General features: G+C 37.1%; 1 protein-coding gene across 50 annotated transcripts in view; it reads left to right on the forward strand.

The window, feature by feature from the left end:
- Positions 1-26,912, forward strand: part of EYA4 (EYA transcriptional coactivator and phosphatase 4) — a 384,171-nt gene that overhangs the window by 320,873 nt on the left and 36,386 nt on the right. For 31 of the 50 annotated variants that reach the window (XM_081530639.1, XM_081530645.1, XM_081530654.1 and 28 more), the window contains 7 exons: positions 5,787-5,876; positions 12,104-12,162; positions 12,293-12,453; positions 14,951-15,065; positions 16,970-17,091; positions 19,543-19,643; positions 23,319-26,688. In XM_081530639.1, the coding sequence (XP_081386765.1) occupies positions 5,787-5,876; positions 12,104-12,162; positions 12,293-12,453; positions 14,951-15,065; positions 16,970-17,091; positions 19,543-19,643; positions 23,319-23,399 (729 nt within the window). In that variant the 3' untranslated portion in view covers positions 23,400-26,688. Of the gene's footprint in view, positions 1-5,786; positions 5,877-12,103; positions 12,163-12,292; positions 12,454-14,950; positions 15,066-16,969; positions 17,092-19,403; positions 19,644-21,693; positions 21,871-23,256; positions 26,689-26,912 lie in introns of those variants that run through there. The other 19 variants (XM_081530650.1, XM_081530674.1, XM_081530680.1 and 16 more) reach the window with 5 other exon arrangements.

Here is a 26,912-nt window from a genome sequence, read left to right on the forward strand (position 1 = left end):
CCTCCCTTTTCTCAGGTCCCTTATCCTCAACTGTCATCTCCTGAGAAAGGCCTCCCCTGCACTTTCTTTACGTGAGTCTTCACCACCCATCCCCACCGCCTCTGTGTCTGCTGACTGATTTTTCACCACCTGGAATATTTTCTTGGGCTTTTGTCCATGAATTTATCAGAGGGCTCATCCAGTAATAAAATAAATCCCATAAGAGCTGGGACTTCGCTTATTTAATTTTCTGCTCTCTGCTCAGAATTTGATCATGTCTGACATGTAGTAGACACTCAATAAATACGTGCTAAATACATGAATGTTGCTGAAACCTTTCTCCAATTCCCCCTGAGAACGCATAAGCCCACTGGCTATGCATTAGAGACAAACAACTCAATTGCAAAATTTCCTTTCTGATTCATAACTGAATGTCAATGGCATTTCTTGTCACTGATGAAAAGAGTTTATGCATTCTAACTAAACCACTAACTGTCTCCACCTTGATTCGTGGAGCTGGTTTGTCTTCCTTTTCCTGTAATGAACTGGCACATCTTTGGCCTCTGTGTGCACATGTCTACAAACTTGCTTCAGGTCTCCAGGGAGTAACTGTTCCAAGAGCTTGAGTTCTTTACGGAAAAAAAAAAAGAACCCATTTCTTTAAAAATACATAATTGCTGCCTCTCCTGAGATATTTTTACAGTGTGTCCCTGGAGGAGGAATTCCAGCTGATGGGCCAGTGCAGGGCAGAGGCCCCTAGACAGACTGTCTGGCTCCAATTCATGCTCTGTGCTAACACGGCTAATAGGCGTTAGAATTTTGATATAGAGAAGCGCCGTCCTTGATCCTGACTTTGTTCTACAGTGATCACATCCGGCTGAAAAGCACACAGCTGAGGGCCAAGAGCTGCTCATTTTCTCCATCTCCTCTCTGACTCTGTTTCTGGGGCTCTTGTCTCTCTCTCTCTTTCCAACAGATGTCTTGGGAATAGGTTCAGTATTTCGTAGAGCAGTACGCAGAGTAAATTTCAATTGGCAGAGGTTCAGTTTGCCCCACGTAAAACTTTGAGCTGATTGGAACTGTTCTACGTGTATAATACACATCAGAGCTGCCACAAAACCCTGTTACTGCCTTTATTATCCCACTTCCCTCCTCTATCCAAGTTTTCACTGTCACTTCATTCCAGACCCTAAACTCAACACTCACTACAGTTAAACTGAGAAAAGGCAGTAACCCTTGATTCATAAGGTGCCCATAATTCTACAAACATCTAATGAAAACAAGCAAACATCTCTGTATAAAACTTGGGTTCAGTTCAGAAATATGTTTAACTCTCAAATGCCTGATAAAACCGTGGGACTGTAGGCTCTGCCAACTCCTGCCGGGTGGTCTGACAAGGGAGAGGGTGCCCAACCTGAGAGTGACCTCCGCCAAATTCCTGCTCATCTTTTTGGATTCTTACATCTGTGGGTCCTTCCGTTGGAAAACAGGACACTGGAATCTGCTTACTTAGAGTTAGCTATTCCAGTGACTTAGTAAGCTGGAGGGGAGGGGAGTGGTATTAGATACATGAAAGTAAGCCCTCACTCCACCTTCTCTTAGAGACAAGACCAGCACCTCTTACAAGCATGGTTTTCCTTGGCCTGTGGGATGGCTGTTCGTAGCCCTTCTGTGCCAGGCCTTCAACATAGCTTTCAACAGGCCTGGCTCTCTCAAAACCTTAGCAAAATACAGCTAGTTCACACTCAGGCAGACCTCAAACTGAAACTCTCCCAGTTAACAAATGATGTTTTGCCAACATGCTTAACTGAGTCCTGGCTCTAGGAGACTGTATGATGTGGGATTGCCATAGCTCAAGAAATAAACCAACGGCCCCTTCACTGCCGCGGGATTGTGTTCCAGTGTGACTCTCAAGAACAGCTTTCATCATATCCTATGCTAGGCTTCCTTGTTGGAGAATTCCTGTTGGTTTTTTAAAAATTATATTTGTTTGCATGTCCATTGGCTGCCCCAAATGCATTCTTTATGGATTTTCCTATCACTGCTTGGGTCACATGGAGAGTTACCTACTACATAAGCGTGGCATCGATGAAAGTAACAATCAAAGAGGAACAGTATGTTTTCCCCCCTTCCCATAAATCTGATCTGTAAATGCAAAGAATGTGAGGCATGAACATAAGAAATTTAAAAATTGTATCTAAAACTTAAAAAAGAAAAATTGGCAAATCGTAGGATAAGACTTTAAGTAACCTAGTCTCGAGAAGGAAAACCTTTCCTATAAAGACATTTCTGAACCCCCATCTGAAATATATATCTTTGGGGCAGTAATCATCAAACATAATGGAGTCCTGTGGAGCTCGGTTTTATTGTCTTGCATCAGTGAACATTCCTCAAAAGCATAGAGTGTCACTAATGGAATTACATGTTTTCATGCTGTAATTACATTTGATTTTTCCTGATATTTCTGTAGGCTTTTCGTTCATGATCCCATGACTAGACAGAATATTTACAAGTTTTTTTTTGTCGTTAGCCTATTCAATCCCCACACCCAACCCCCTCATAATAAAAGAGACTGGAAATAGGACTTTTTAACAGAAAAAAGAAAAATGTTCTTTCTCTTTAAATTTTTATCTTCAGAGATTACCTGTCAACATCAGCAACAAAACACAAACAACAACAAAAAGAAATAAGAATTTTATACTTGAAGGAAATAGAGCAAGATAGCACTCTAAGTTTTGAAACTCTCTGAGACCCAAAATGGGCAGTTAATATTTTTGTTCTTGATCTTGGATGAATACTTGTTGGATGAAATGAAATTTATTTGATCTTGCTTCCCTGGTAACTTAGCTGGTAAAGAATCTGCCTGCAGTGTGGGAGACCTGGGTTCAATCCCTGGGTTGGGAAGATCCCCTGGAGAAGGGAAAGGCCACCCACTCCAGTATTCTGGCCTGGAGAACGCCATGGACTATATGGTCCGTGGAGTCACAAAGAGTCGGACACGACTGAGCGACTTTCATTGTCACTTTGGGTGTGTTGCTCCAAATGATCCTGTCACTGGAAGAAAGATGAATTTAGCAGTAGAATAATACTGACCAGAGGATACAATACCAAGATGCCATCAAGTATGTGAACAATGAATCTCTGTTTTTGAGAAGAGAGAATGTCTAGCTATGAAATCCACAGAAATCTCCAAGAAAGAGACATAAGCAGTTATAATATTATGTTGACACCCAACATATGATTGTCTTCTCTTCGTCTTCTCCCACATCAAGTTGTAGCTTTGCTCAACATCTCAGTGACCTCTTTCCTTCTAAGTACTCAATTCCTATTCCCTATTCTGTAGGTTTTCATCATCACAGAATAGGAGACTGACACTTCAAATATGCGTACACTCTAAGGTTTCCCCCCTCAAAGCATATTGGAAGTAAAAGGGAAAAGGATGATTCTTGGTGTATTGGTATGGAATGAAGAGAGTCTTCTGCTTGCTAAGTAGAGTAAGTTTGGGATTCTATATGAACAATGCTTGTCCTGACCTGGGTTGTATATTCTTATCATAAAAGGAACTGAAGTTAGCATTACATTTCCCCAAGTTTAAATACATTTCTTGAAATGCCATTTATTAGATCATTGAAAACACAAGCTTGGTTCTCTGTCCTCAGATCCCTACAATCTGGCTCCTAGCCCAGCCACTCAACCCAAATCAGCCTCCAAGGTCTTCCAAAATAACTTCTCAGCCAAAACCAATAGTATCCTCTAGACTTGTTAGCTGCATCTGAAACCATTTTCTTCTCCCTGCTAACACCCATTCTGGTCTCAGATTCTGAAGATTCATCCTTTCCAGGCTTTCTATTTTCTCATCTCCAGAGTCACATTCAGAGCAGTTCTCTTTTAGAGATCATTCCAATTTTGAAATTTTAAACACAAGTTTTGTGCATGAATTATTGCCCTAGCTCCAGCCCTAAACTCTCCTTACTTTTTAAAATAAAGTTTTACACCTCTGTGCCAGGCTTTCAACTGTAATTAATTGTGGTAAAGTACCAGCTCTGGTTTTCACTCTCAGCTTCTTGCTGCTGTATAATCTCTTGGTTTCTGTAAACAAAAATTAAGTCGCTTTGACTTTTTGCTAACGGTAAAGCGTCTGCCTACAGTGAGGGAGACCTGGGTTCGATCCCTGGGTCGGGAAGATCCCCTGGAGAAGGAAATAGCCATCCACTCCAGTATTCATGCCTGGAAAATCCCATGGACTGAGGAGCCTGCGGGGCTACAGTCCATGGGGTCACAAAGAGTCCGACATGACTGAGCAACTTCACTCACTTCACTTACTTTCATTAAACTTCTAGATGTATATATTTTATTTTTATATATTTATATATGGCAGAAAGCGTAGAAGAACTAAAGAGCCTCTTGATGAAAGTGAAAGAGGAGAGTGAAAAAGTTGGCTTAAAGCTCAACATTCAGAAAACTAAGATCATGGCATCTGGTCCCATCACTTCATGGGAAATAGATGGGGAAACAGTGGAAACAGTGTCAGACTTTATTTTTTTGGGCTCCAAAATCACTGCTGATGGTGATTGCAGCCATGAAATTAAAAGACGCTTACTCCTTGGAAGGAAGGTTATGGCCAACCTAGATAGCCTATTAAAAAGCAGAGACATTACTTTCCCAACAAAGGTCCATCTAGTCAAGGCTATGGTTTTTCCAGTAGTCATGTATGGATGTGAGAGTTGGACGGTGAAGAAAGCTGAGCACTGCAGAATTGATGCTTTTGAACTGTGGTGTTGGAGAAGACTCTTGAGAGTCCCTTGGACTGCAAGGAGATCCAACCAGTCCATCCTAGAGGAGATCAGTCCTGGGTGTTCATTGGAAGGACTGATGTTGAAGCTGAAACTCCAATACTTTGGCCACCTCATGCGAAGAGTTGACTCACTGGAAAAGACCCTAATGCTGGGAAGGATTGGGGGCAGGAGGAGAAGGGGATGACAGAGGATGAGATGGTTGGATGGCATCAGTGACTAGATGGACATGGGTTTGGGTGGACTCCGGAATTGGTGATGGACAGAGAGGCCTGGCGTGCTGCAATTCATGGGGTCGCAAAGAGTCGGACACGACTGAGTGACTGAACTGAACTGAACTGATATTACATTTACTGAATTAATGTTTCTTAGTCATCCTCCACCCTTCCCTCTTCATCCCTAGTCAAGTGCAGGTGAGATCATACTTTATAAAAGATTCAGGTAAATATTGTCTGTTGATCCAAATGCAATTAATAATGAAGGTGTGGTCTCATCAATCTCTACCAGCTCTTCCTATCCCACTCCAGACAGCACTGCTTGCTCAGGTCCTACAAACATCCAATAAATCTACCTTTCTCTCTCTTTTCCACTTCTTAGTTGTTGTCATTCTTAAAAGGATGTCCTTTACTCTTTTTAACAGATCTGCTCTGTTCTTCAGTGGAGAATTACCTTCCTCCAAAGGACTTTCCGTGGAGTATATGTAAACTCCTATGAACCAGCTTCCTTCCTTCCTCCTTTTCTCATGAATATATAGCTTTATGTGAAAGCATATCTAAGTCGTCTTTCTGGGCATATCAATTCCTGTAAATTCACAGATATTATCAGTATATCTAGCATATTTTAGATAACACTTTAGAAACGTACCTTTTCTGTTCATCAGGAAAATCTTTTGCATTGTTAGGTTAAAAATCCCTACAGTCTCCCCATTCCCACAACCATTTGCACTTAAGATAATTTTCAGTAACCACAGTTATTATTAAAAATTACTTCACACTATGTGCATTTCTTTTTCAGGATCCCCCCATGGCTGTAACCCTTGGACTTCGAATGGAGGAAATGATTTTTAATCTTGCTGATACACATTTATTTTTTAATGATTTAGAGGTAAGAATTTTAAAAGGTAAGAATAGTTGTATCCAACTATTAAACTCATATCTTTTCTAGATAAATGCAGATAACCTCGAAAAAAACCTGGAAAGATAGAAATTTAGCTCAAGGGAAAAGTAAAGTTTCTGTCAAGGGAGACATTGTGTATGCAAAATAAACAAAAGCTAGATTGTGTTCATGAAAGATACATATTTACTGGCATATACTGAGAATAGAAATGTCTTCAAAAAGGAGGTCTGCCTTACTGTCCCATACAATACACCCCTATCTGCTGCTCCTGGTCCTTTTAATGTCTCATCCACAATTCATTTTATCTTTGGAATCAGCATTAGCTTTTCCAGATTATTAACCAGGATGCAACTTAGGTTAATGACTGCACAGTAGTCACAGATACTGCTCCTGGTGCTAGCACGGATCATTAAATTTTATAGATAATCTGAAACCTAATTCTAGCCATTATCATTCCCTATTTATTCCTCTTCTGGATAAAACCTTGCAAGAGCTATTTATATAGTACTTCTGACCGGTTTGATTGCATTTATTTTCTCTCTTTTCCTAATTTATCTTTTCATTTCCAATCTTAAATGAAGAGAAAGTAAAAGCAGTAACAACAAACTGAAAGAACCCAAGAAAAATAGCCTCAGGATAGCTGAATAAGTACTGTAATAAGGTATATGATCTGAGTGCTAATGGTCTGAGTCATTAGGTATTTAGATGATGAAATTTGAAATAACCGAGTAGCATGGGCACTGGAAGAGATTTGCAAAACTATCCTGAAATAGACTTTTCTTTCTCTTTTTAAAATGATCCGTTCAAACTGATATTTTTTTCTCCTGATTTCACAATGAAATGAAAGTGTTTATCTATAATCACAGTATGAATGAAGATGGGGATTATTATTACTGAATCTGCACCTTGTCTTTGACATTTCCACTAATTAGTTATCAACCTTTCGGAATAAATATGTTTATCATATAATTTTTGTAGAGAAGATACTGTAAGGTCCATCAGCATAAAAATGACATCTAAGTTTACCTGCTAAGTGGTAGAATTGGGATTTGAAACTTTGGAATCTACCGGGCTCCAAAACACATACTCGGCCCCCATACCACGCTGAAATTAAGAGACAGCTGAGAGGAAGATAAGCCAAGTTAGTCAGTGTCTTAAATAAGTTATTTTTTTTTTTAATTGACAAGGTCTTAAACCCAGTTTTAAGGCACCTCAAGTAAAAGATACACTGTTCAGCATATCCCATAAATGTATGGGCTGGAAATATATGTAATAGCATTTTCTTTCTTATTCTTTCTTCACTGAGTCACTGTTTTTACTGGATAATAAAATTTTAAATTCTGTTTAGAGAGGTTTTATTGTTTTCTTTAATAGACAGTACGAAAGATCAGGATTCTTAGGCAAATCTTCCAGTTTTAGATAATAAGAAATAATAATCGCCTCTCTAAAACTTGATATAATTTAACCTTGCTACTTATTTCTGTCTAGTGTACAGAATGATTTTATATATACAGGATAATAGAAAACACACTTCAACCTTTTAGGAACTTGAATTTTTTATACATATTTGGTGATAACATATAACTTACTGGTTTTTTTGTTGGGTAAAATGGATGAGTCTCATTCTGAAAAAGAATTCTTAAAATTATTATTCCTCTCAAATCTGTGAAACACGCACACAAAAAAGAAGTTTAATGTGATTTTACCCAAGTTTATAGCTTTATTTCATTTCAGTTATTATTTTTTACTAGACATAAATGGAATAAATGACCCTTTAGATTTTTTAGTGGTACTTTTGAAGCCAGATGGAGTAAATTTACCACCCAACTTCAAATAGAACACTAAAGTGAGAATTTAAAAGTAGTGTATGATGAATTTAAATATACGTCTAGCAATTTTGACATGAATATTGGCATATCAGAAACATGTGGTTGGCTCTCGTGCTTTAAGAATTTTTGTTTTGGATTAGATACTGTATAAACTATATCTTTAAAATACCCAGCAGGATCTCTGGTAGAAATAGTAAATAAGAAAATATTGGTATTGACTTTCTCTTCTCTGATTATAGCTTTTTAGTTGTGCTTTAGAATGTGATAAAAATTCCATTCGAGTCAACCACTAAAACTTAATATCCAACAATAACTTACTGAATTGAAATGATTTTGTCTCTGCATATAAATTGATTGAGTTCTCAGACATGAAAAACACACGCACATGCGCACACATCCAAGTGGCCCAAGGAAACTCAAAGGCTTATACCAACTTAAGTGAGATAAACAAATACTAAAACTAGCAAAATCTATAGCTTTCAAAATCATTCAGTCCAGTTACATACATACCCACTATCCTTCTGCATCTGATTTTGAAACTTGACTTTCTCCCAGGTTTTTATTCCAGTAAACCTCTTGCAAGCAAATCTTGACATGAGCTTCATGACTGGTATTACTCTGTGTCTGCTTCTACTGACATAGAGTATGTTGAAGAGAATTAAAGAGAATTCCTTAAGAGAATAACTCCATGTTTTGCTTATTATGTTTCCCCCCCTTGTGCATTTAATTTCTGGGGATTCCTTTTTTTAACCTAAAAATCTATGTGAGACAAACCCTTCAATAGAAACTGCAACGTGTAGTAGCAGCTGCTCTCACATAATTCCTTGAAAGATGCAAATTTAAATCCTCTTAATAGAAACTTCACTACATCTTTTCTAACTGTAGAGAAGGCAGATGCTCACTCTGCTGCCCCTAAGAAGTGGATGCTCTCCATTTAAATAATATTTTATTTCAGTTAAAATAACTTCCAGAAGAGAAAGCACCAAGGAGTTTGGGCTCGTAAAAGTGAGAGAAGACTGCTATGGATTATAACTGATAAAGATCAGTGACAACTTTGTGGTCACCTTCTAAGACCTTCTAAAATTAAAGAATTTAAGATTAGTGCCAGAATTATTCCAGATGTTCACATTCTTACACTAAAGTTTGTTAAAGCCAAAGCATGAAACTCTTTTTAGTATTTTAGGTTTTAGTCAAAATAATTCTTGTAAAGTTGCTCCAAGTGAATGCTAATTGAAGAACAATTATTTAGATTTTTCTAAAAATGTTAAGTTTTTGAAGTTCAGGTTTCTTTCACTGGACTGTAATCCTCAGGCACGAGTCCAGAGTCAACAAGCATAGTTAACTAGGCATAAATTTAAAGAAAAGTTCCGTTTGGAAAAACCTCAAACATAACTTCAAATATGGAGCTCGTGGTCCAATAAGTTTGATATACTGATGTCCTCAAGAGTAAAAAATAAATTTGAGGGCAAAATGTACAAATTAATCATGTGAAATGTCAGAGGAATTTCTCTAAAAATTAGATGAGAGAGTATTAGATAAAGAAATGGCTTACAATTGCCAATGTAATTCATAAAAACCCCCATTTTTAATATCATTAGCTTATGGTAAAATTGTGGAAATTGTTTACATGATGAAAGATTTCAGAACCTCAGTGGAATGAGCAACTTTGCATGATCTCATTTCAATGGTGGTTTAATTTGGTCTTCATACTTAACAGGAATGTCACCAACTCAAGAAATAATTCTTGTCATCTAGAACTGCTTTGCTATCTCAGTATTCTGGAAGAACTTTTATTTCCAGCTTTTATACTAACTGGTTACATCTCACCCTTTCCTTTAGAGCCAAATCTAACAGCTATTGTGGTTGGTGTAACGCTTTTCCCTGAGAATTTTCTGGAAACTTAATGCCTTCTTGGGTTAAAGTTTGAGCTGTGCTCTTTTCAACAAATACTCAGTCAAAATGGGAAAGAACCTTTTTAAAGTGCCCGTCCTGCAGCCTCAGCCCACACTTCTTTTGCCCTTTCCTTCACTCTTGATATATCTTCTTACAGCCCTTACCATCTAGAATATTTTATATCACCATAAACTTATGTCAGAACATTTAAATGATTGTGGTAATTCTGTCTTGAATTACATTTGTCTAGACTTCTGCTATTTAGTCAACAAAGAATTGTTGAGTGAGTGCTTTGCGCCAGATTGTGCCTTAAATGTGGGTTTATTCAGGTGACCCAAACAGCCCCCTCAGGGAGCTTCCAGTCAGATTAAGTTTTGAGGCCCTCCCTTATCTGTGAATGTATTTATTCAAAAGTTACTGAACCCATAATTTATGTTCCTCATTCAAATCTTTAATATTAATTTACCTGGATTTTCAAATTATGTACTAAAATTGTATTGATTGAGGTATTCACAAAGTTTCATATTTTAAAAGAAGCCTGAGCCAGCTAATTTATCCTCGCACTGCAGCAGGATCTAATATATACTCAGTGTAGAAAGCTGGAGATGAGATATTAAATGTTTCACTGTCAGATACTTCCAAGTCCTATAATAATTATAAATAGTAGCTGAAAAGTCTTTAGTATGGCATCTTATCTTCAAATGTAATGATTTTTTAGAATTGATTTTGACAGATAAGCACTTAATATATATAGTCAGACTCTGTGAGTTTGACTGGAATAATTTTATGGGGAAAAAATGAGGTCCAGAAGACTAAACCATACTTATTCTGAAAGTGAAAAGTGAAAGTGAAGTCACTCAGTCATGTTCAACTCTTCGCAACCCCATGGACTGTAGCCTTCCAGCCTCCTCCGTCCATGGGATTTTCTAGGCAAGACTAGTGGAGTGGGTTGCTGTTTCCTTCTCCAGAGGATCTTCCTGACCCAGGATCAAACCCAGGTCTCCAGCACTGCAGGCAGACTCTTTACTGTCTGAGCCACCAGCGAAGTATTAATCGATTCTCGGTGTTGAAATGCCTTAGCCAGATTCCACCTTCATATCATGTACTACTTCACTGGAGCTTTGCAGATTATTTGAAGATAGAAAAGGAGTCTTAAAACAGCAAAGAAGAATTGAATTTTTTTCCCAAAAAGTTGCCATTTGAATATGCTATAACAGGTCAGTTATGTGGATGTATATCCTAAAGCGGAGAAGGCAGTGGCACACCACTCCAGTCCTCTTGCCTGGAAAATTTCATGGATGGAGGAGTTGGAAGGCCGCAGTCCATGGGGTCACTAAGAGTTGGACATGACTGCGTGACTTCACTTTCACTTTTCACTTTCATGCATTGGAGAAGGAAATGGCGACCCACTCCAGTGTTCTTGCCTGGAGAATCCCAGGGACGGGGGAGCCTGGTGGGCTGCCCTTTATGGGGTCACACAGAGTGGGACACGACTGAAGCGACTTAGCAGCAGCAGCAGCACATACCTAAAGTCTGTTTTCCTCTGAATTAGCACATTAGAGATGGTAAATCTTCATTATTTCCCTTTTACTTGCAGTATTCTTTTCAGCTTAAAGATTTAAAAACGAGCTATAAAAAGAAAAAAACAAAAACAAAAACCACCAGCTTCTATGGTTATTAGCTTTTTGCTGTATTGAAAGACCAGGACTTTTAAAACAACATCACCATGGTTCTTTTGTGGTATCATTCACCCAGCAAAAAAGCAGGAAGTCATAGAAATCTCACAGAACACCATAATCATCAAGCCCTTCTGTTGCTGCTCAACAAATATTACATGGGGTTAGTGTTAGTCACTCAGTCGTGTCTGACTCTTTTCTATCCCATGGACTGCAGCCCACCAGGCTTCTCTGTTCATGGGATTTTCCAGGCAAGGATACTGGAGTGGTTTGCCATTTCCTTCTCCAGTGGATCTTCCAGATCCAGGGATCAAACCCGGGTCTCCTGCACTGCAGGCAGATTCTTTACTGACTGAGCTACCAGGGAACACCATTGGGGTGCTCAGGCCAAATAAGTTTTGAGTATTTTCAGATTAGCTTTGCTTTCATATTTATGTGTGCATAACAGAAATGACTGGAAGTGATCACCAATGATTATTTTTGGGGTAGCAAAGAGTCAGACATGACTGCGCGACTAATGTAACATAATGGTGACTGTAAAGATTCAAAAGAAAATTCTTTATTAGTCATTTTAAGATTAAAATTAATTTTTTATTTGTTCTGAAGAAACCCATGTGCCCTGTGTCTTCAGGCTTTAAGGCCCTCTTCTGGGTTTAGATCTTATAGGTTGGAAATAGTGCCATTTCCTAACATGAGAGGGTGGGATGGGTGGGCAAATGCTGCCCTCTTCTGGCCTGATCAAGTAGAAAGATGGAAAAAGCTTCAAATATGGTGACTAGCATCCTTTGAAAAACAACTCTTTCAATGCTTTTAACAGGAGTGTGATCAAGTTCACATAGATGATGTTTCCTCTGATGACAATGGGCAGGACTTAAGGTAAGCCACGCCTTTCAGTATGCTCTTTCCTACAGAAATTCAGCTGTGAAGTTTTGCACATGTAATTATTTCTTTTATGCACATGTAATTATTTCTTTTATTTCTTTTTAATGTATTTTGGGTGTTGCAGTACCTACAGTTTTGCAACTGATGGCTTCCATGCAGCTGCAAGTAGTGCAAACCTTTGTTTGCCAACAGGTGTAAGAGGAGGGGTTGACTGGATGAGGAAGTTGGCTTTTCGTTACAGAAGAGTAAAAGAATTATACAACACCTACAAGAACAACGTGGGAGGTATGTGTGGCTTTTAACATTTAATAAAGGTACTGCAGATAGAGGTACAATTTGAACTAAAGTTTCAAGTTTTGTATTAAGGATAATCCTTCTGTAAAATAAATTACCAAGGACTCATGATGGATGAGAGTAAGCCAGATTTTTTAGTTTCTTGGAGTTGGTGGGAAAAAATCTAACTGCACAATAAAATGTACAGCACTTTCAGAGGACTTGGGAATTCTTTGTGCCCAGATGTTTGGTCAAGGTTAATAGCAGGACATTTGTTTGACCCTTCTTCAGCTGGGACACTCCCAGTGAAAACCAGACAGAGGAACTGATGGAGGCCATGAAAAGAAGACCTATCTAAAGACGAGAGCCCCATTCATTGAAGCAGAGTTGTCAGCAATCATTACCTTTCTGGAATCCTATCAGAAATAAACACAAGCAGTGCTTTATGTTGTTTCAAAGACATTGACAAGTTAAATTTATCCTTTCAAAAATTGCATGTTATCTGTCAATATATCTTTGCCATGTATATCATGGTTTCTAAGAGTTCAAATGTTCTGTGAGTCATAACTAAACCATTTTATACTCAGTCATAAATTACAGGTAATATCAAAACCTGTGATATCAAAACTAAGATCCTGGATGTGCTTCTTGGTGTAATAAACCTTATGATCTCTATTATTAGGATCAATTTTAGGTCACCAAAATCCTAGGATTAGTTATGTGGTCATTTAAAGGTTCTTCTCCTGGGCCTTTTTGTTTGTTTCACTTTTTAGACAAAAAGAGAGATGATTGAGGAGTATAAACCAGAATCTAAAATTGAGGAAGACAGTTAAATATATTTGTGAATGCTATACATGTGTATGTTCACATATATGTCATAGAATACAATATAGTAAATAAAATTTTCATCTATAGTGTATATTACACCATACACATCATGAGGATGGGCTGTGTGTCTGTTGGCCTTGTATCCAGTGCCTAGCTAGCTTGAAGCACATAATAGACGTTCAGTAGATATTCTGTAACTACAGGAGAACAAAAACATGTAAAACCATGGATAATAATAATGTTAAAACCAAAATGAAGCTTAGGTGTGGATGTTCTTCATTTCCAAGTGAGAAACAGGCTCCTGCAGTCTACTGACTTGACCAGTGATTTAGACAGACAACTCAGAAATGCAGGTTTCCTAATTCACTCTAACATTCTATATAAGACATTTTTTGCAAAACCAAATAAATAGATATTCTGTTTAAAAGCAATTGAGGGTAATAAGTTCAACTTTAAAATAAATATCCCTTTGGGAAATCTGAATTAACTTTTCTCATTAAAGCATGTCATTATTTCCCTCTTAAAGGGTATTATTCAGTTCAGTTCAGTTCAGTCACTCAGTCGTGTCCGACTCTGCGACCCCATGAACTGTAGCACGCCAGGCCTCCCTGTCCATCACCAACTCCCCGAGTTTACCCAGACGCATGTCCATTGAGTCGGTGATGCCATCCAACCATCTCATCCTCTGTCGTCCCCTTCTCCTCCTGCCCTCAATCTTTATTATTATTAAAATTATGTAAAAATTAACAAGCTTGCTAGTAAATAATCTTATAGCTGAAGAAGTTTAAACAATGAGATATGAGTCCATTTTGTGATATGTTAGCATCTCTTTATTGAAATAAAGACAAATGAGATTTGGTAGAAACTAGAAATTTTGATTTTAAAAATATCCACCTACATATCCACCTATATATATGTACTCAGTATTCTGAAATAGGATTTAAATAAGAAACTCTCTTTTTTAGTCAATTTACATGTTCTTATTTTATCATGAAAGCAAGAGCTTTCTCTATAAAATTAGTATAACTACTTCTTTTCTTGTCCTAATACCATTGTAACGTTCAGCCATCATCTGTAGCTCTGTCACAGGCTTTAGGATTTTCAAATTCTCAACTCCTTTTTACAAAGCAAAGTATTTCTAATAGCTTCAGCATTAATATTAGAAACAAATTCTAAAAAATTCTAAAGCTACATGTGGTAATGTCATTATTATTTCAAAATGGTAATAGCTGTGATTTTGAAGAAAGTAAACATTTTCCGACAGTCACAATATTTGAGATTCATATCCCTAGGCTGGTAGACCCTTACTCCCCCTGCTAGACCTATTCTGTCAGTCTACTGGAGTGGGACCCGGGCAGGGGTGTTGTCAGAGGCCCTCAGGTGACTGACGTTGTCTGTGCCAGATTCTAGGATCAGTGAAGGCAGAAACTATGACCCGCCCTTCACTGTTGTATCTCTAGTTTTTAACCCAGACTGTTACACGTAGAAGTTGTTCAGTAAATGTTTGTGGAATGAATGAATGGATAATCAATTCTGACATGAAAGATCAGGGTTGATGTAAGTCTCTATTTTTGATATAGGTAGGAATAAAAATTATCCATAGTAGACAAAAGGGAGACCAAGCGAGGCATCCCTGAAAAACGTTGATCTCTTGACTCTGCCCTGCTTTTTCGTGTTGCAGGACTTCTTGGCCCCGCCAAGAGAGATGCATGGCTGCAGCTGAGGGCTGAGATAGAAGGTCTGACAGACTCCTGGCTAACAAATGCACTTAAATCTTTATCAATTATTAGTACGAGGTAAGCCACATTGTTGCAGTTTCTGTATTAATTGTATTGAAGATTTCCTTCTAGTAGTCTAGCATGTATCAAAATGTTTTAATTCCCAGACTTGTTTTAGAGGTTGAAGGGACCTAACACTTCTGTGTGTGTGTGTGTGGTGGGGTGGGGTGGGGTATGGAGAATGGAGGTTGCTGCTTTTTATCCATTTCTCCTCATAACCCTTGATAAATCCCATGGGAATGTCATTTGACTTCCAATTTTTTTTTTTAAAAAAGCACTCTGTTGGCGGCAAAATACAGAATATGGTGGCAAAAACATACATTGTTTATATAATCTGTGCACGTTTTTAAGTCTTTTAGGCCATTATAGATAATGTACATAATTCGAACACATCCAAAAAGCAACAGAAAGCTCCTAAATAACTTGTAACCTTTGTGTTGTTTGAACAGTGAAATGCTGACTTTTGTTAGTGTAGATAGTAGAATTGAGTAGACATAACGAGTTGCATACCGTGTGCCATAAATACTAATGAATAAAATAATATAAATCTGGAACATGATAGCTAAATAGGGTGGGGAAGAATCTTTGTTCTATCCTATTCCTTAGTTTTATTTCTGAGTTGGAGGAAGAAATAGAATTATGCTTAGCAAATGTGCTTAGCAAAACAAAATGCAGAGAAGAGCTAATATTTGGACTGGTTAAATCAAGATTCAGAGAAATCTTAACAAAGTAAAAGGAGAGTCTAGCATTCAGAACACAGAAGTAGACAGATGTGCCCCCAACCCTGCTCGAGACTTGGAGCCATGTGCTATGACCAGCCACTGCACTGAGAGCAGAGAGGCTAAGTGGAGAGGGAGGGGTCAGTAGATTCCTGGGTCAGGCTAAGGAAGCAGAACAGAGAACATTGCTCCGTTCTGGGCACCTCATTCCAGCAGGGACTGTGACATATTTGAAGTACCTTGTGTCCAACAAAGTGGCCAGAAGTGTTTAGGCTGTGGAAAGTACATAAACGGAACAGTCAGAGGGAGAAACCAAGGAGTTTAGTCTGAAGAAGAGTCATGAGTGGGACAAGGTTACCGATGTCAACTGCTTGAGATGTTGAGCTGGAAACAAGTTGCATTTCTCTCTGCGTCTCTGAAGGAGAGAATTGGTCTCAATGAATAGGAATCCTAGGAAGGCAGCTTCTGGCTCCATGGAGGAAGAATTGTCTAACAATTAAAGCTGTTTTAAGATGGGATTTGCTGCCTTGTGATCTCTGTGATGGTGACCTGGAGACCAAAGGTCAAGGAGGCTGGGATGTGAGGACTGCAGCCTGAAATCTTGTGTAAAATGCAGTAGAAGGTGCTTTCATTATTTTTAAAGAAGTCTCCTAGATAGTTAAAAACAAAGGTTATTACACTGTTGTTTAGATCATCTCTGTGTTACCCAAAGTATATTATATATAAATTATTTTTAAACACATGGGTATATGATATAAATAAATAAATGCATACATATGAAACATAAATGTAGGTAAGCAAATAAATACATGAATAACAAGGAAAGGAAGGGGAAAAAGAAGACATTACTCAACGAGGGTTTTGAAATTTGTCATGAAATTTGTCACATTATCCACATCCTCACCTTATTGGTAAATTTCACAAAATACATCAGGAAAGTAGATGTTTATACTAATCGTTGCTGAATTATGTATCAGAGCAAATGTGTGCATTTTTTCCTTCACTGCATTTTGGGATCTATTCCCAGTATCTGGCATTGTGCCTACTAGGTGATAGGCACCATGAACAACCGTTGAACATTGAAAGGTTGGGTTATCAGAGGGTGTTTATTATGGAATTGAAAGATTTCAGTGATAATTTGACATCTGCACTAGTAGAAGTTATTATTAGAAAACAAATAAGCCAATTTCCTCCCCATCTTAGGAGTAACTGCGTAAATGTCTTGGTAACAACAACCCAGCTGATCCCAGCACTCGCAAAGGTTCTACTCTATAGTTTAGGAGGTGCTTTTCCCATTGAGAATATTTACAGCGCAACTAAAATAGGTAAGAGAATTATTTCTAACTTTGTGTGAAATATGTTCAGATCTGTGTTTGGGGGATTTTCTTAATGTGTGTCTTCATGTGATTCCCTCTTTCATCCATTTTGTTACTAGAATATCAAACAAAGTTGGTAGAGCTCAAATAACAAAGTTCTCTGCAACTGTTTAAGCATGTGTAAATTTTATGAAAGCTGTTGCCTATGAAATTCTGAACTCTGTATCTGACTCTTTATATATACATTTATATTATTTATTTGTATTCATTATGGCCCATGTTATTTAAATAATATATAGTATCTTTAGCCATAGAGTTTAATATTTTAATAAATATAATATGTGGTATTATATCCTTGCATATGCAGTAATCTAGATCTAAGATAAAAATACCATTTTAGCATTATATGGGAGTATCAGATGAATTAAACTAGTATCCTTAATTCAAGAGAGAAAAAGTTTCATGAATCAGAAAAGACATTTGGAACATTCGTAGCATGTGAATGGCTGAAAATACACATTTCCAAAAACAGTCAGTAGCAATCAAAGAACTACCACCTTGTTTATTTAGATCACAGCTATCTATGGAGCCATCTTTGACTTTAAGTGCCTTTCACAGGTGCTGAGACTTCTAATAAACCTTCAGAAACAAAACCTCATCAACTTCTGCCATCTTGAAAGAGTTAAAAGAAAACAACTCTTGTATTCTGTTGTCTGTCAAGGAAATGCCTGGGGAAATAGATGGGTTGTATAATGTGCCTTGAAGGTCAACAAACTTGGGCTTTGGCAGCTTGACAAGAGTTCAGAATCCTAAAATCCCCGACCAAAAATAACCTCCCTGGGCCTTGCACAGTTCTGCTATTGGCACAGGCAGAAAGAGCCCCCAGCTGCAGCTGTTTCGGGAGTATAGTTAAAGAGGGCCAAGCTTTCATAAATTCCTGGTTGTCCTGAGCATTGCAATTCAGAGCCTTGATACCAATCCCATTCATTTTTTTTTTGTTTGTTTGTTTTTTAACATTTTTTTTAATCCAATCATTTTTTTCTCTTTTTTATTTTTTAAATTATGAAAACATTTACAGGAGACTTGGAAAATACAAAACAAAGTTACATATATTAATAGTTTCACTATATATTATAACTTTTTTAAGTAGATGAATTAAGATTTTTTTAGTTGCAGTTTCAATATAAAACTCTCAAAAATTGATAGCATGAATATATAGACAAGTAGAAGGATATAGTAGACCTGAAAAGTACCATAAGCCAATTCAACATAATTAAGATTTATACAATTTTTCATACAACAGTAGGATACAAATTCTATTCAAGTTCCCATAGACTATAAACTCGGAGACACTGGAACATATCCAAGGACATAAAACAAGTTGCAAAAATTTCATGGTCTAACGGTATTGAAATCATACACCATTTTTATATAAATGTATATATTTATGCTAGCAGGATTACTACATGGAACCTGATTTTGCTTTTTGACAAATTAGTTTTACACAGATGTAAATATCTCCTCTAGTAAGGTCAACAGTCTTTCTTATTAAATAAGACTAAGTTGTTCCTTATATTTAATCTGAAAAAAATTTATTTTTCCCTTTAAGTCAGTATTTTTTGAAGTTCTGAACTATCAGAGTAAGAAAAAAAAAAACATGCAGAGGTAGCCATGACTGCATGAACATACTGAGAAAGAAATTCAGAACATAATGCTAGTGTTTTAAAAACAAAGAACGTGTAGAAATTCGTGATGTTATTCCCATGGTGCAGTCAGAGGATGCTAGTGTCACCAGTACTGTGGCCCAGACAGCACTCTTGGTACAATTAATCTGAGCAGACTAGTTTCCAGCCACTTGAAGAAAGGAATTGTTTTATCAAGGTAAACCCATATCTTAGTATTTCCTCTCTCATTCTAGGTGAACCTTCAGTATTTCACAGTAATATTTTTAGCTGATTTGTCTATACTATTGAAGACAAACTAGATAAAATTGATATATAGTTATACAAATAAAAGTAAAAACGAACAGTTGCTTGTAAAGTTGTATTCGTGTATTCTTCAGGTAGAATGAAAGATACAAACATGTTTCTTTGGGTCAGATGCTTAACCTCTGACATTTTCTGGAGAGTGGGACACATTTGTTTAATAATCAGTCTCAAGTAAAAATTTAAAATATTCAACCCTATTTGTTGATTTCATAACCCAGAGTTTGCAAGCTAGTTTAAGTGATATATGTTCAAGAGAAAGTAACTTAACACTTTATGAATCTTTAAGTTAATGATTCCAATGGCTGGAAGAATAAGCAGTGCATTGTTTTTCAGGCAAGGAAAGCTGTTTTGAGCGTATAGTGTCCAGATTTGGCACTAACATAACTTATGTTGTGATTGGAGATGGCCGAGATGAGGAGCATGCCGCTAACCAGGTAACTTCACTCTGAACTTTATCTTGTTTATCTTCCAGGAAAAGAAAGTTGCTTTGAACGAATAATGCAAAGGTTTGGCAGAAAAGTAGTATATGTTGTAATTGGGGATGGTGTAGAAGAAGAACAGGCAGCAAAAAAGGTAACCTGTTTCAAACAATGTTGGTGTGATACTTCTGATGCAAGCTTTTTTGTTTGCATTCCTGTAGTTTGGCCCAATGGCAGCTTGACAAATGATTTAAATTTATAGATGCAAAGCAGTAAGAGCATGAGAAGGTCAATACTTACATTCAAATAAACCATTTGGAGTCTAGCATTTTTTTTGCCTGAAACTTCACAGGAAATGTAGGAACATTTAGTTATATTTATCTGTATGTGTGTGTGTGTGTGTGTGTGTGTGTGTGTAATACACACAGATATAAGAAAGATGGGGCAAAAATAACCATTTTGAGCACATGAAATGCAACAAGATTAAAGATGCTTAATGAGCTCCATAGAAAACCATGTGAGTGGCTCAGTTCTTACCCTTTTCCCATCCAGCCTCTGTGCCATATGGTGCTGTGAGTGCAGAGTAGCAATTTTGCCCCATGATGATAAATGCTGATGATAGCTTTAATAGCTGAAGAAAAAACTGTTGCCAGAGAATTTAATAAATGCTGTTGGAATGGGATATAATATTCAAATCCTTTGGTGCCAACTTATTGTAGAGACTTAAAGGCAATGTACCTTCCATATACATCTTCTAGAAGAGTGTTACCTTTCTGGTAAATCCTTGGTACTTTCTTGAAGTCAAGCAGCTGGCTTTGAATATATTCAGAAGATCTCATAGACCCTAGGTATTTAAATCAGCCTTTTCATCTGGCCCATATTTCTCAAGAAATCAAGGAAGTTAAAAAACCTTAAATGGTTGGTCTAGCATCAAGAGGGGAATGATATCATTGGCTTGGCCCCAGATACCAGACTGTAAGTTAATACAACATTGAGATCTACTGTTTTCTTCACTGATTGATGGCAAAATGTCATCTAGAGAGTATTAAAGTGATGTAATTTATAAAACAGAGCAAAAGGATGAATAAGTATTGTTAAACAATGACATATCAGCATATATTGTTGTCCATAGGAAAAAATATTATCCTTATTCTCCTGAAGAGATTTCATAGCATCATCTTAAAAAACCTTAACTAAACACTTGCATGTGCTTGAGTGTTTATCTGATTTCTGTCTGCACCCCCTGACCGCCGGCCCTCACCCCCACCCCTCCCCCAAAACCTAATATAAACAGTGTCCTAGAAAAGTTTATAGTGATATTAGAAAGTTAAAAGAAATGATTTATGATTGTAATCAATTCAAATCAAGCAAAATGGAGAAAAAAGAAAGAGCTTTCACTTTAGAAGGTTTGGTGACGCACTGGAAACCATACTTGAAATACTCCATGATTTCCCACAACATTAAGAGAGTTGTTTTAGTCTCAGCCTCCCACAGAGTCCCTCCTCTCCTCGGTCCTAATTAGTGGTGTCAATGACCCAAGACAGCACACTGGCCCCAAGGACGTTCTGTATGAGGTCAGGGATGCAGCCTCAAGAAATACAGTTTCCCAGCTGACGACCGCTTGAAATCCTTTGGGTCAGACACAGTTGACATATCTTCTGGAGTTTGTCAGTGCCCTGAGTCCCTGTTGTTTTAATTTTTTATATTAACACCGTAATTACACCTAACAAAGAACAGCCAATGCAGCCACCATGGCAAGCATTTTACATATCTTTTAACCTGTGTGAAATTCACACATATCTAGGTCAGGGCTAATAAAATTCACTTTTTCAAAACAGTATATGCCTTTGAAAATTAAAACTTATAAAGTCTACCCCACTTATACATGGCATGAAAACTAGACTTGGTGTACCAGTTGTTACACCTTCAGCTTTAAACCCACAACTTCAAGGGAAAAAGGCATGACTCCAATGGATAAGAACCTTGGTTAGAATGCTATTTCCAAATGGTTGTGTATGTCGGTACAGTTTTGGTGATGGTGAAGGCTTATAATTCTGTTTTGAAATACAGGTGGCTGGTTTCTCTAGTATCCAGAATGCATGCTTTTCTTGGGATGTAGCTGTAATCGCATGTGCAAAAGTATAAAGTACTATTTTGTTACTACAAATAGATCTGAGCTGAATTTTTTTTTAAATTACTTCTAGGTGAATTTCACGCTTTAATTTGACCCCAAAGTTTTGTTGTGTTTTTTTTTTTTTTTTGGTAAATTTAAGAAGAATTTCAAAATTTACAACTGAATTCCCCTATAGAAACGTGGTATGTGTCATATTTGTCATTTTAAATTTTGTGGAAGCTGCATTAAAAAAAAAAAGTTAAAAAAAGACAGAATTAATTCTGCTGCTGCTGCTAAATCGCCTCAGTCCTGTCTGACTCTGTGTGACCCTATGGATTGCACCCCACCAGGCTCCTCTGTCCATGGGATTCTCCAGGTGAGAATACTGGACTGGGTTCTCATGCCCTCCTCCAGTGGATCTTCCCAACCCAGGGATCAAACCCGTGTCTCTTATGTCTCCTGCATTGGCAGGCAGGTTCTTTACCACTAGCACCATCTGGGAAGCCCACTAGAATTAATTCTAGTAACATACTTTAATATAGCCATACACTCAAAATATTATTGTCTAAATACCTAATAAGTATAAAAGATATTCGTGTGATATTTACATTTTTTAGAAGTTCTAAGGCTTTGAAGTTCAGTATGTATTTTGAACTGGACTTGCCACATTTCAGGTACTCACTCAATAGCCACATTGGACTAATGGCTACCATATTGGACAGTAAAAACTATGTAACAATAGTGATTATTGTTTTAATTACTACTTTTTATAATAAAGTGTCTTTACCATGTTATATGTATAATACATATATTTCTATTATACACATGAATATGACACAAGATGTCATCAGTCTGAACTTATAAATTAAGCTTTGGTTTTGTTAATTGCTATAGTGCAGTATTTCTTTTTTTCATTAAATCATCCATGATGAAGTACTTTTAGACATTTTTTCCTAATTGCAACCCTTCATGTAATTTTAATACCACGCATATACCGTATACTGGTATACCTTTGGAGAGCCACAAACCATTGTAATAGTTAAGAATGTTTTCCCCACAAGAACTCATTTTTGTCCCCTTCAGGGAGTGATATCTCCCACCTTGAGCATACGCTTTCCCTCGGTCCTATACCAAGGAAATAAATCAAGTAAACTCTGCTGACTTAGGTTATTATTTGCTCCAGACAAGTAAGAAACTTGATCATCCCCACATTTTTCCCTATCTTATAAAGTCCAGTTTCAAGTTATTTCTTATGTAGGAAGGAATTCACCCTCTTCCTCTCAAATAGACAGTAAGCCTTGGATTTAGGAAGCTTATCATTTTTTCACTTTGTTTATAACTGAGAGATAGACCTTAAGGAATGACGTAGGTAAAATTTGTTCTCCTCCATCCACATAGGAGCTCAGCTTGCATTTCTGGATGCTGATATTAGTAATGGTACTTTCCAAAATGAATATTAATTTGATTAAGAAGCCTCATTACTTTCTTTTATTATCATTAAAATTCAGTTCAGATCTATTTCTCTAGTATTTTGACAATACCACATCGATGCTACCAAGCCTTCAAATATGATCATTCCTCCTTTCAACTCCCTCCCTTGAACTTGGGTTAACTGCCCATCCTTGTGTGGACCGCTGCTTCACTGAGATAATAGTTATGATCTCTCTCCATCCCTCCCCCTTCTCTCTCCCATCCCTCCTTCTCTTAACCACACAGCACAATATGCCCTTTTGGAGGATATCAAGTCACTCAGACCTCTTGGCTCTACATCAAGCACTGGAATTAGAATATTTGTAACTGTGTTCTCTAGCTGGAGATCCGTTGTTTTTCTTTTTTTTTTTTTATATTTCAAGTACACTGAATTTTTATGTGTGATTCAATGCCTCTGGCTTTACACATATAAATTGTCTTAAAGGATGAAATCATATTTGGAATGAGAATTCCAGAATGAAGAATTCAGATTGCTGAATGGAATTAAACTTTAGTGCTACAGAAAGGAAGCTCTATGGTCTTATATTTACAACACTTTAATGGTTTTAACAAAAAATTCTGTGGAGGTTGCTGGTACCCACCAAAGGAGTCCTAACTGGAATTAACAACTTTAGCAAAGAACTCACTCTGGCAAAGCACCAACACAGGCTCCGTCTGACAAGGTTCAACAACATTCCTCAAAATGGGAGATCTTCTTAGCCCTGAGGTTTGAATCTGACTTTGACCTACCTAGCCCAGAAAATCTGAATTGGAATGCACTCAGACTGTGTAAGGACAATCCTATCTAGACCTGTAATTTGTGTAAATTATTGATGAAAATAATTTACTGTGACTTTATTAGCAGCTGACTTTGAAAGTGGATGCAATTTTTCCTTCATTTGTCGGGGAGGGCCGTGGGAGGGGAAAGGGGAATCTAATCATGTCTGTTTTTTTAAGTTTGGCAAACAGAATGTTCATACTGATGTGTTGTGCCTTAAAGACAAGACAGCGTTTGTGTGTTACAATGTAACTTTGGTTAAAATCTCTGTAGATAATGAAAAACAAAAACCTTTGTGATCTTTTTTCAGATGACCAAATTTAAAATTCAAGCTATCAGAGCTTAATAATGCCTCAGCAAGAAACTGAGCATTTGTTGCAATAAGAAAACGATAATAATAATAAAGGAAAGCTGTGTTTTATTTGGGTTCTTAATAATTCCAATAATTGTATGAGGCAACTATTTATGCATCCAACCAGAAGCAGAAGGTTTGGGAAAGACTGTGGGACCTTTACTTAGAAAGTGAAATGTATGTTGAAGCCTCGAGTACCCTTTCTCCAGTTTCACTGAAGAAAACTAAAAGCCATATTCATGATGACCTATACAATTTGGAGTTTGAGTTTTTGATACGTATAAGTTGTGTAGAAGAAGATATTCAGATGAAAATCATAGGCAAATATCACCCAAACTTTCTTAGACTATGCATGAACATGGCTTAAAATTCACATTGGGTGAACAGGACTTAAAATAAAGCTAAGTGCATTTATTCCCAATGCCATTGCGAAAATGAAATGTCATCAGTAGTGGAAGGCAAATTCCCCAGACAGCTTCTAAGGAGAGAAGTGAATCAATGAAAATTTTACCTAGCCTATCATCATAAAATAAATTTACAAATGAGCCAGATATTGGCAGCATTACTAAAATTAAACAGTGAAATGGTATCTGGTTCTCTGTCTTAACACATCCATCCAGTTTCTCTCCATTACAGACCTGTATATCTTAGTTTCTGCCTGTACTGTTACTGCACAGTGGATTTCATTCATTGCAAGGAGAGCCTGTCATCGTTGTGTTTGCATGTTTTTTTTTTCTTCTTGGTGTGTAACCCATGTTAGGAATACGATACAGGTTCTCCTGTCATTTTGTATGACCTGATTTCTCTTGTGGAAATTTAAGACTTCAAGATCTAAAATTAATGGTGTCTCCACCTGCAGTTCTGTGTTTAAAATGTCACAATGTGGAACCTGCCATCCAGCTACTAACCTGTGCTCCTAACCAGAAGCTGGTCCTTGATAATTCATCATCTGAGGCTTCTGTGACTCCCAAAAGATTGGGTGCTTTGTACATTGATCACAACATTCACTATGGAAGTATGATTTTGTTTTTCAAGCTATAAACCTGTATTTCTTTATTGTACGCTAAGGCCATGTTTGTATCAGGCAGAAAGAGATTGAAATCCTGTTCTGCAGATATTAACATTGTGGTTTCATCACATATACACCTTAATCTTTAAATTCTGTAGCTTATGGCTACCTCTGCAACCAAGTACTGTTGCAGACAGATTAAGGACAAATACATAATAATAATAAATCTTATATTTCTATTGACCTTTAGCCTGAAAATGGTAGTTTGAAAAATTAAGAGCTGCATTGATTATCAATACATAATTCTGTTTTGTGCACTAAAACCTTAAATGTTTATTACTGTGAACAAATCAAAATTATCTTTACTATATAGCCAGGTTCTTTAATAGAATTTTGGCATTATATCAAAAGTTTTTGCTCTTTTTCATATTGAACAAGCAAGACTTCTTACACTGCTAACCCTGAAGGTACAGAAAGGAACATTGCTCTACAGGGCAAAGAGAAGGGTCGCTGACTGCATCAGCAGTGCTGTTTCTTACAAACCTCTTCTCTGATAATGATGTGTTCAGAAGAGACTGCCAGCCTAAAACCTAAATGCTGGGTTGTTGGACAACTACTCGGCTGACCCCGCCATGGTGCAGGCCAGTGAGCCTTCATCACAGTTGGTTCTGCGACTTTAAGCATGCTCAAACTAGAATGTTTCTCTCCCCCACTTAGGAACTCAAGAACCTCTTCCTTTCTTACCTGAAACACATAAAATAAACCAACCAACAAACAAAAAATACCCCCTATGGCAGTTTCCACATTCTGTTGACATTTAGAAGGTAGTGCCTTATTATAAACCAATTTAAAAAATGTTCTGTCTCACACATGGGTTTTTGGTTCCTACATGTACAAACTTGGGGTATCACCAAGATAGGTAACCACGTTGTGTTGCACTTGAAAAGTAGTAAAACAGGTGGCCTGACTATAGTAATGTCATAGATGAGATTAAGTTACTGTGCCCTGCAAAGATTTGTAAATCAAATTCAGAGGCAGAAAGAATATTTAGTATTATGCAGTTTGCTCACAAACAGTAGATGTAACACTCTAAAAATGTTTTTTCCTTACTCTCTGGTGAACTGATTCAAAAAAGTGTCAACAGCATGCTGCAGTATGAAGGTTTTGGGTTTTTTTGTTGTTGTTAATGCACATTTGTTTATGACAAGCCTATGTTCTCAGTGAATATGGCATTTAGTATTTCTTTTAAAAACAAATAAGCATCTTGAGCCAAAGTTGCATTTTGACTCCCAACTATGATAGCATATGGAAATCTAACAAAGAAGAGGGTTTCTGTTATGTATTAGTAAAATATAGATTATTGGGGCCTACGTAATTTAAAGAAATGTAAATTAATATTAAAAGCTTGTAAAAATATGTACATCTTTACTATTTCTCAATAAATACCTTTGGAAATGTTTTCATTTTCTTCACCCTCCATGTTGTTGAGTTTCTGTTGTGTGTATTTAGCTCAACTCTAAATAATCTGAAATTTGTATTTAGGTTCCTTGCTGTGTTCTTACCCTCCCTTGTTTGTGCCTAAATTTCAGTTTGCAGTTAAAGCAAGCTGAGATGCAACACAGTAAAACGTCACTAATTAAGACTGGTGTACGAAAAGATGTGAGCACAGTTTTTTACATACACATAGCTGTGCATGTGGGC

Source organism: Giraffa tippelskirchi, chromosome 9 (genome assembly GCF_054371585.1).
Source record: "Giraffa tippelskirchi isolate mGirTip1 chromosome 9, T2T-mGirTip1v1.2.pri, whole genome shotgun sequence".
Taxonomy (NCBI): Eukaryota; Metazoa; Chordata; class Mammalia; order Artiodactyla; family Giraffidae; genus Giraffa; species Giraffa tippelskirchi.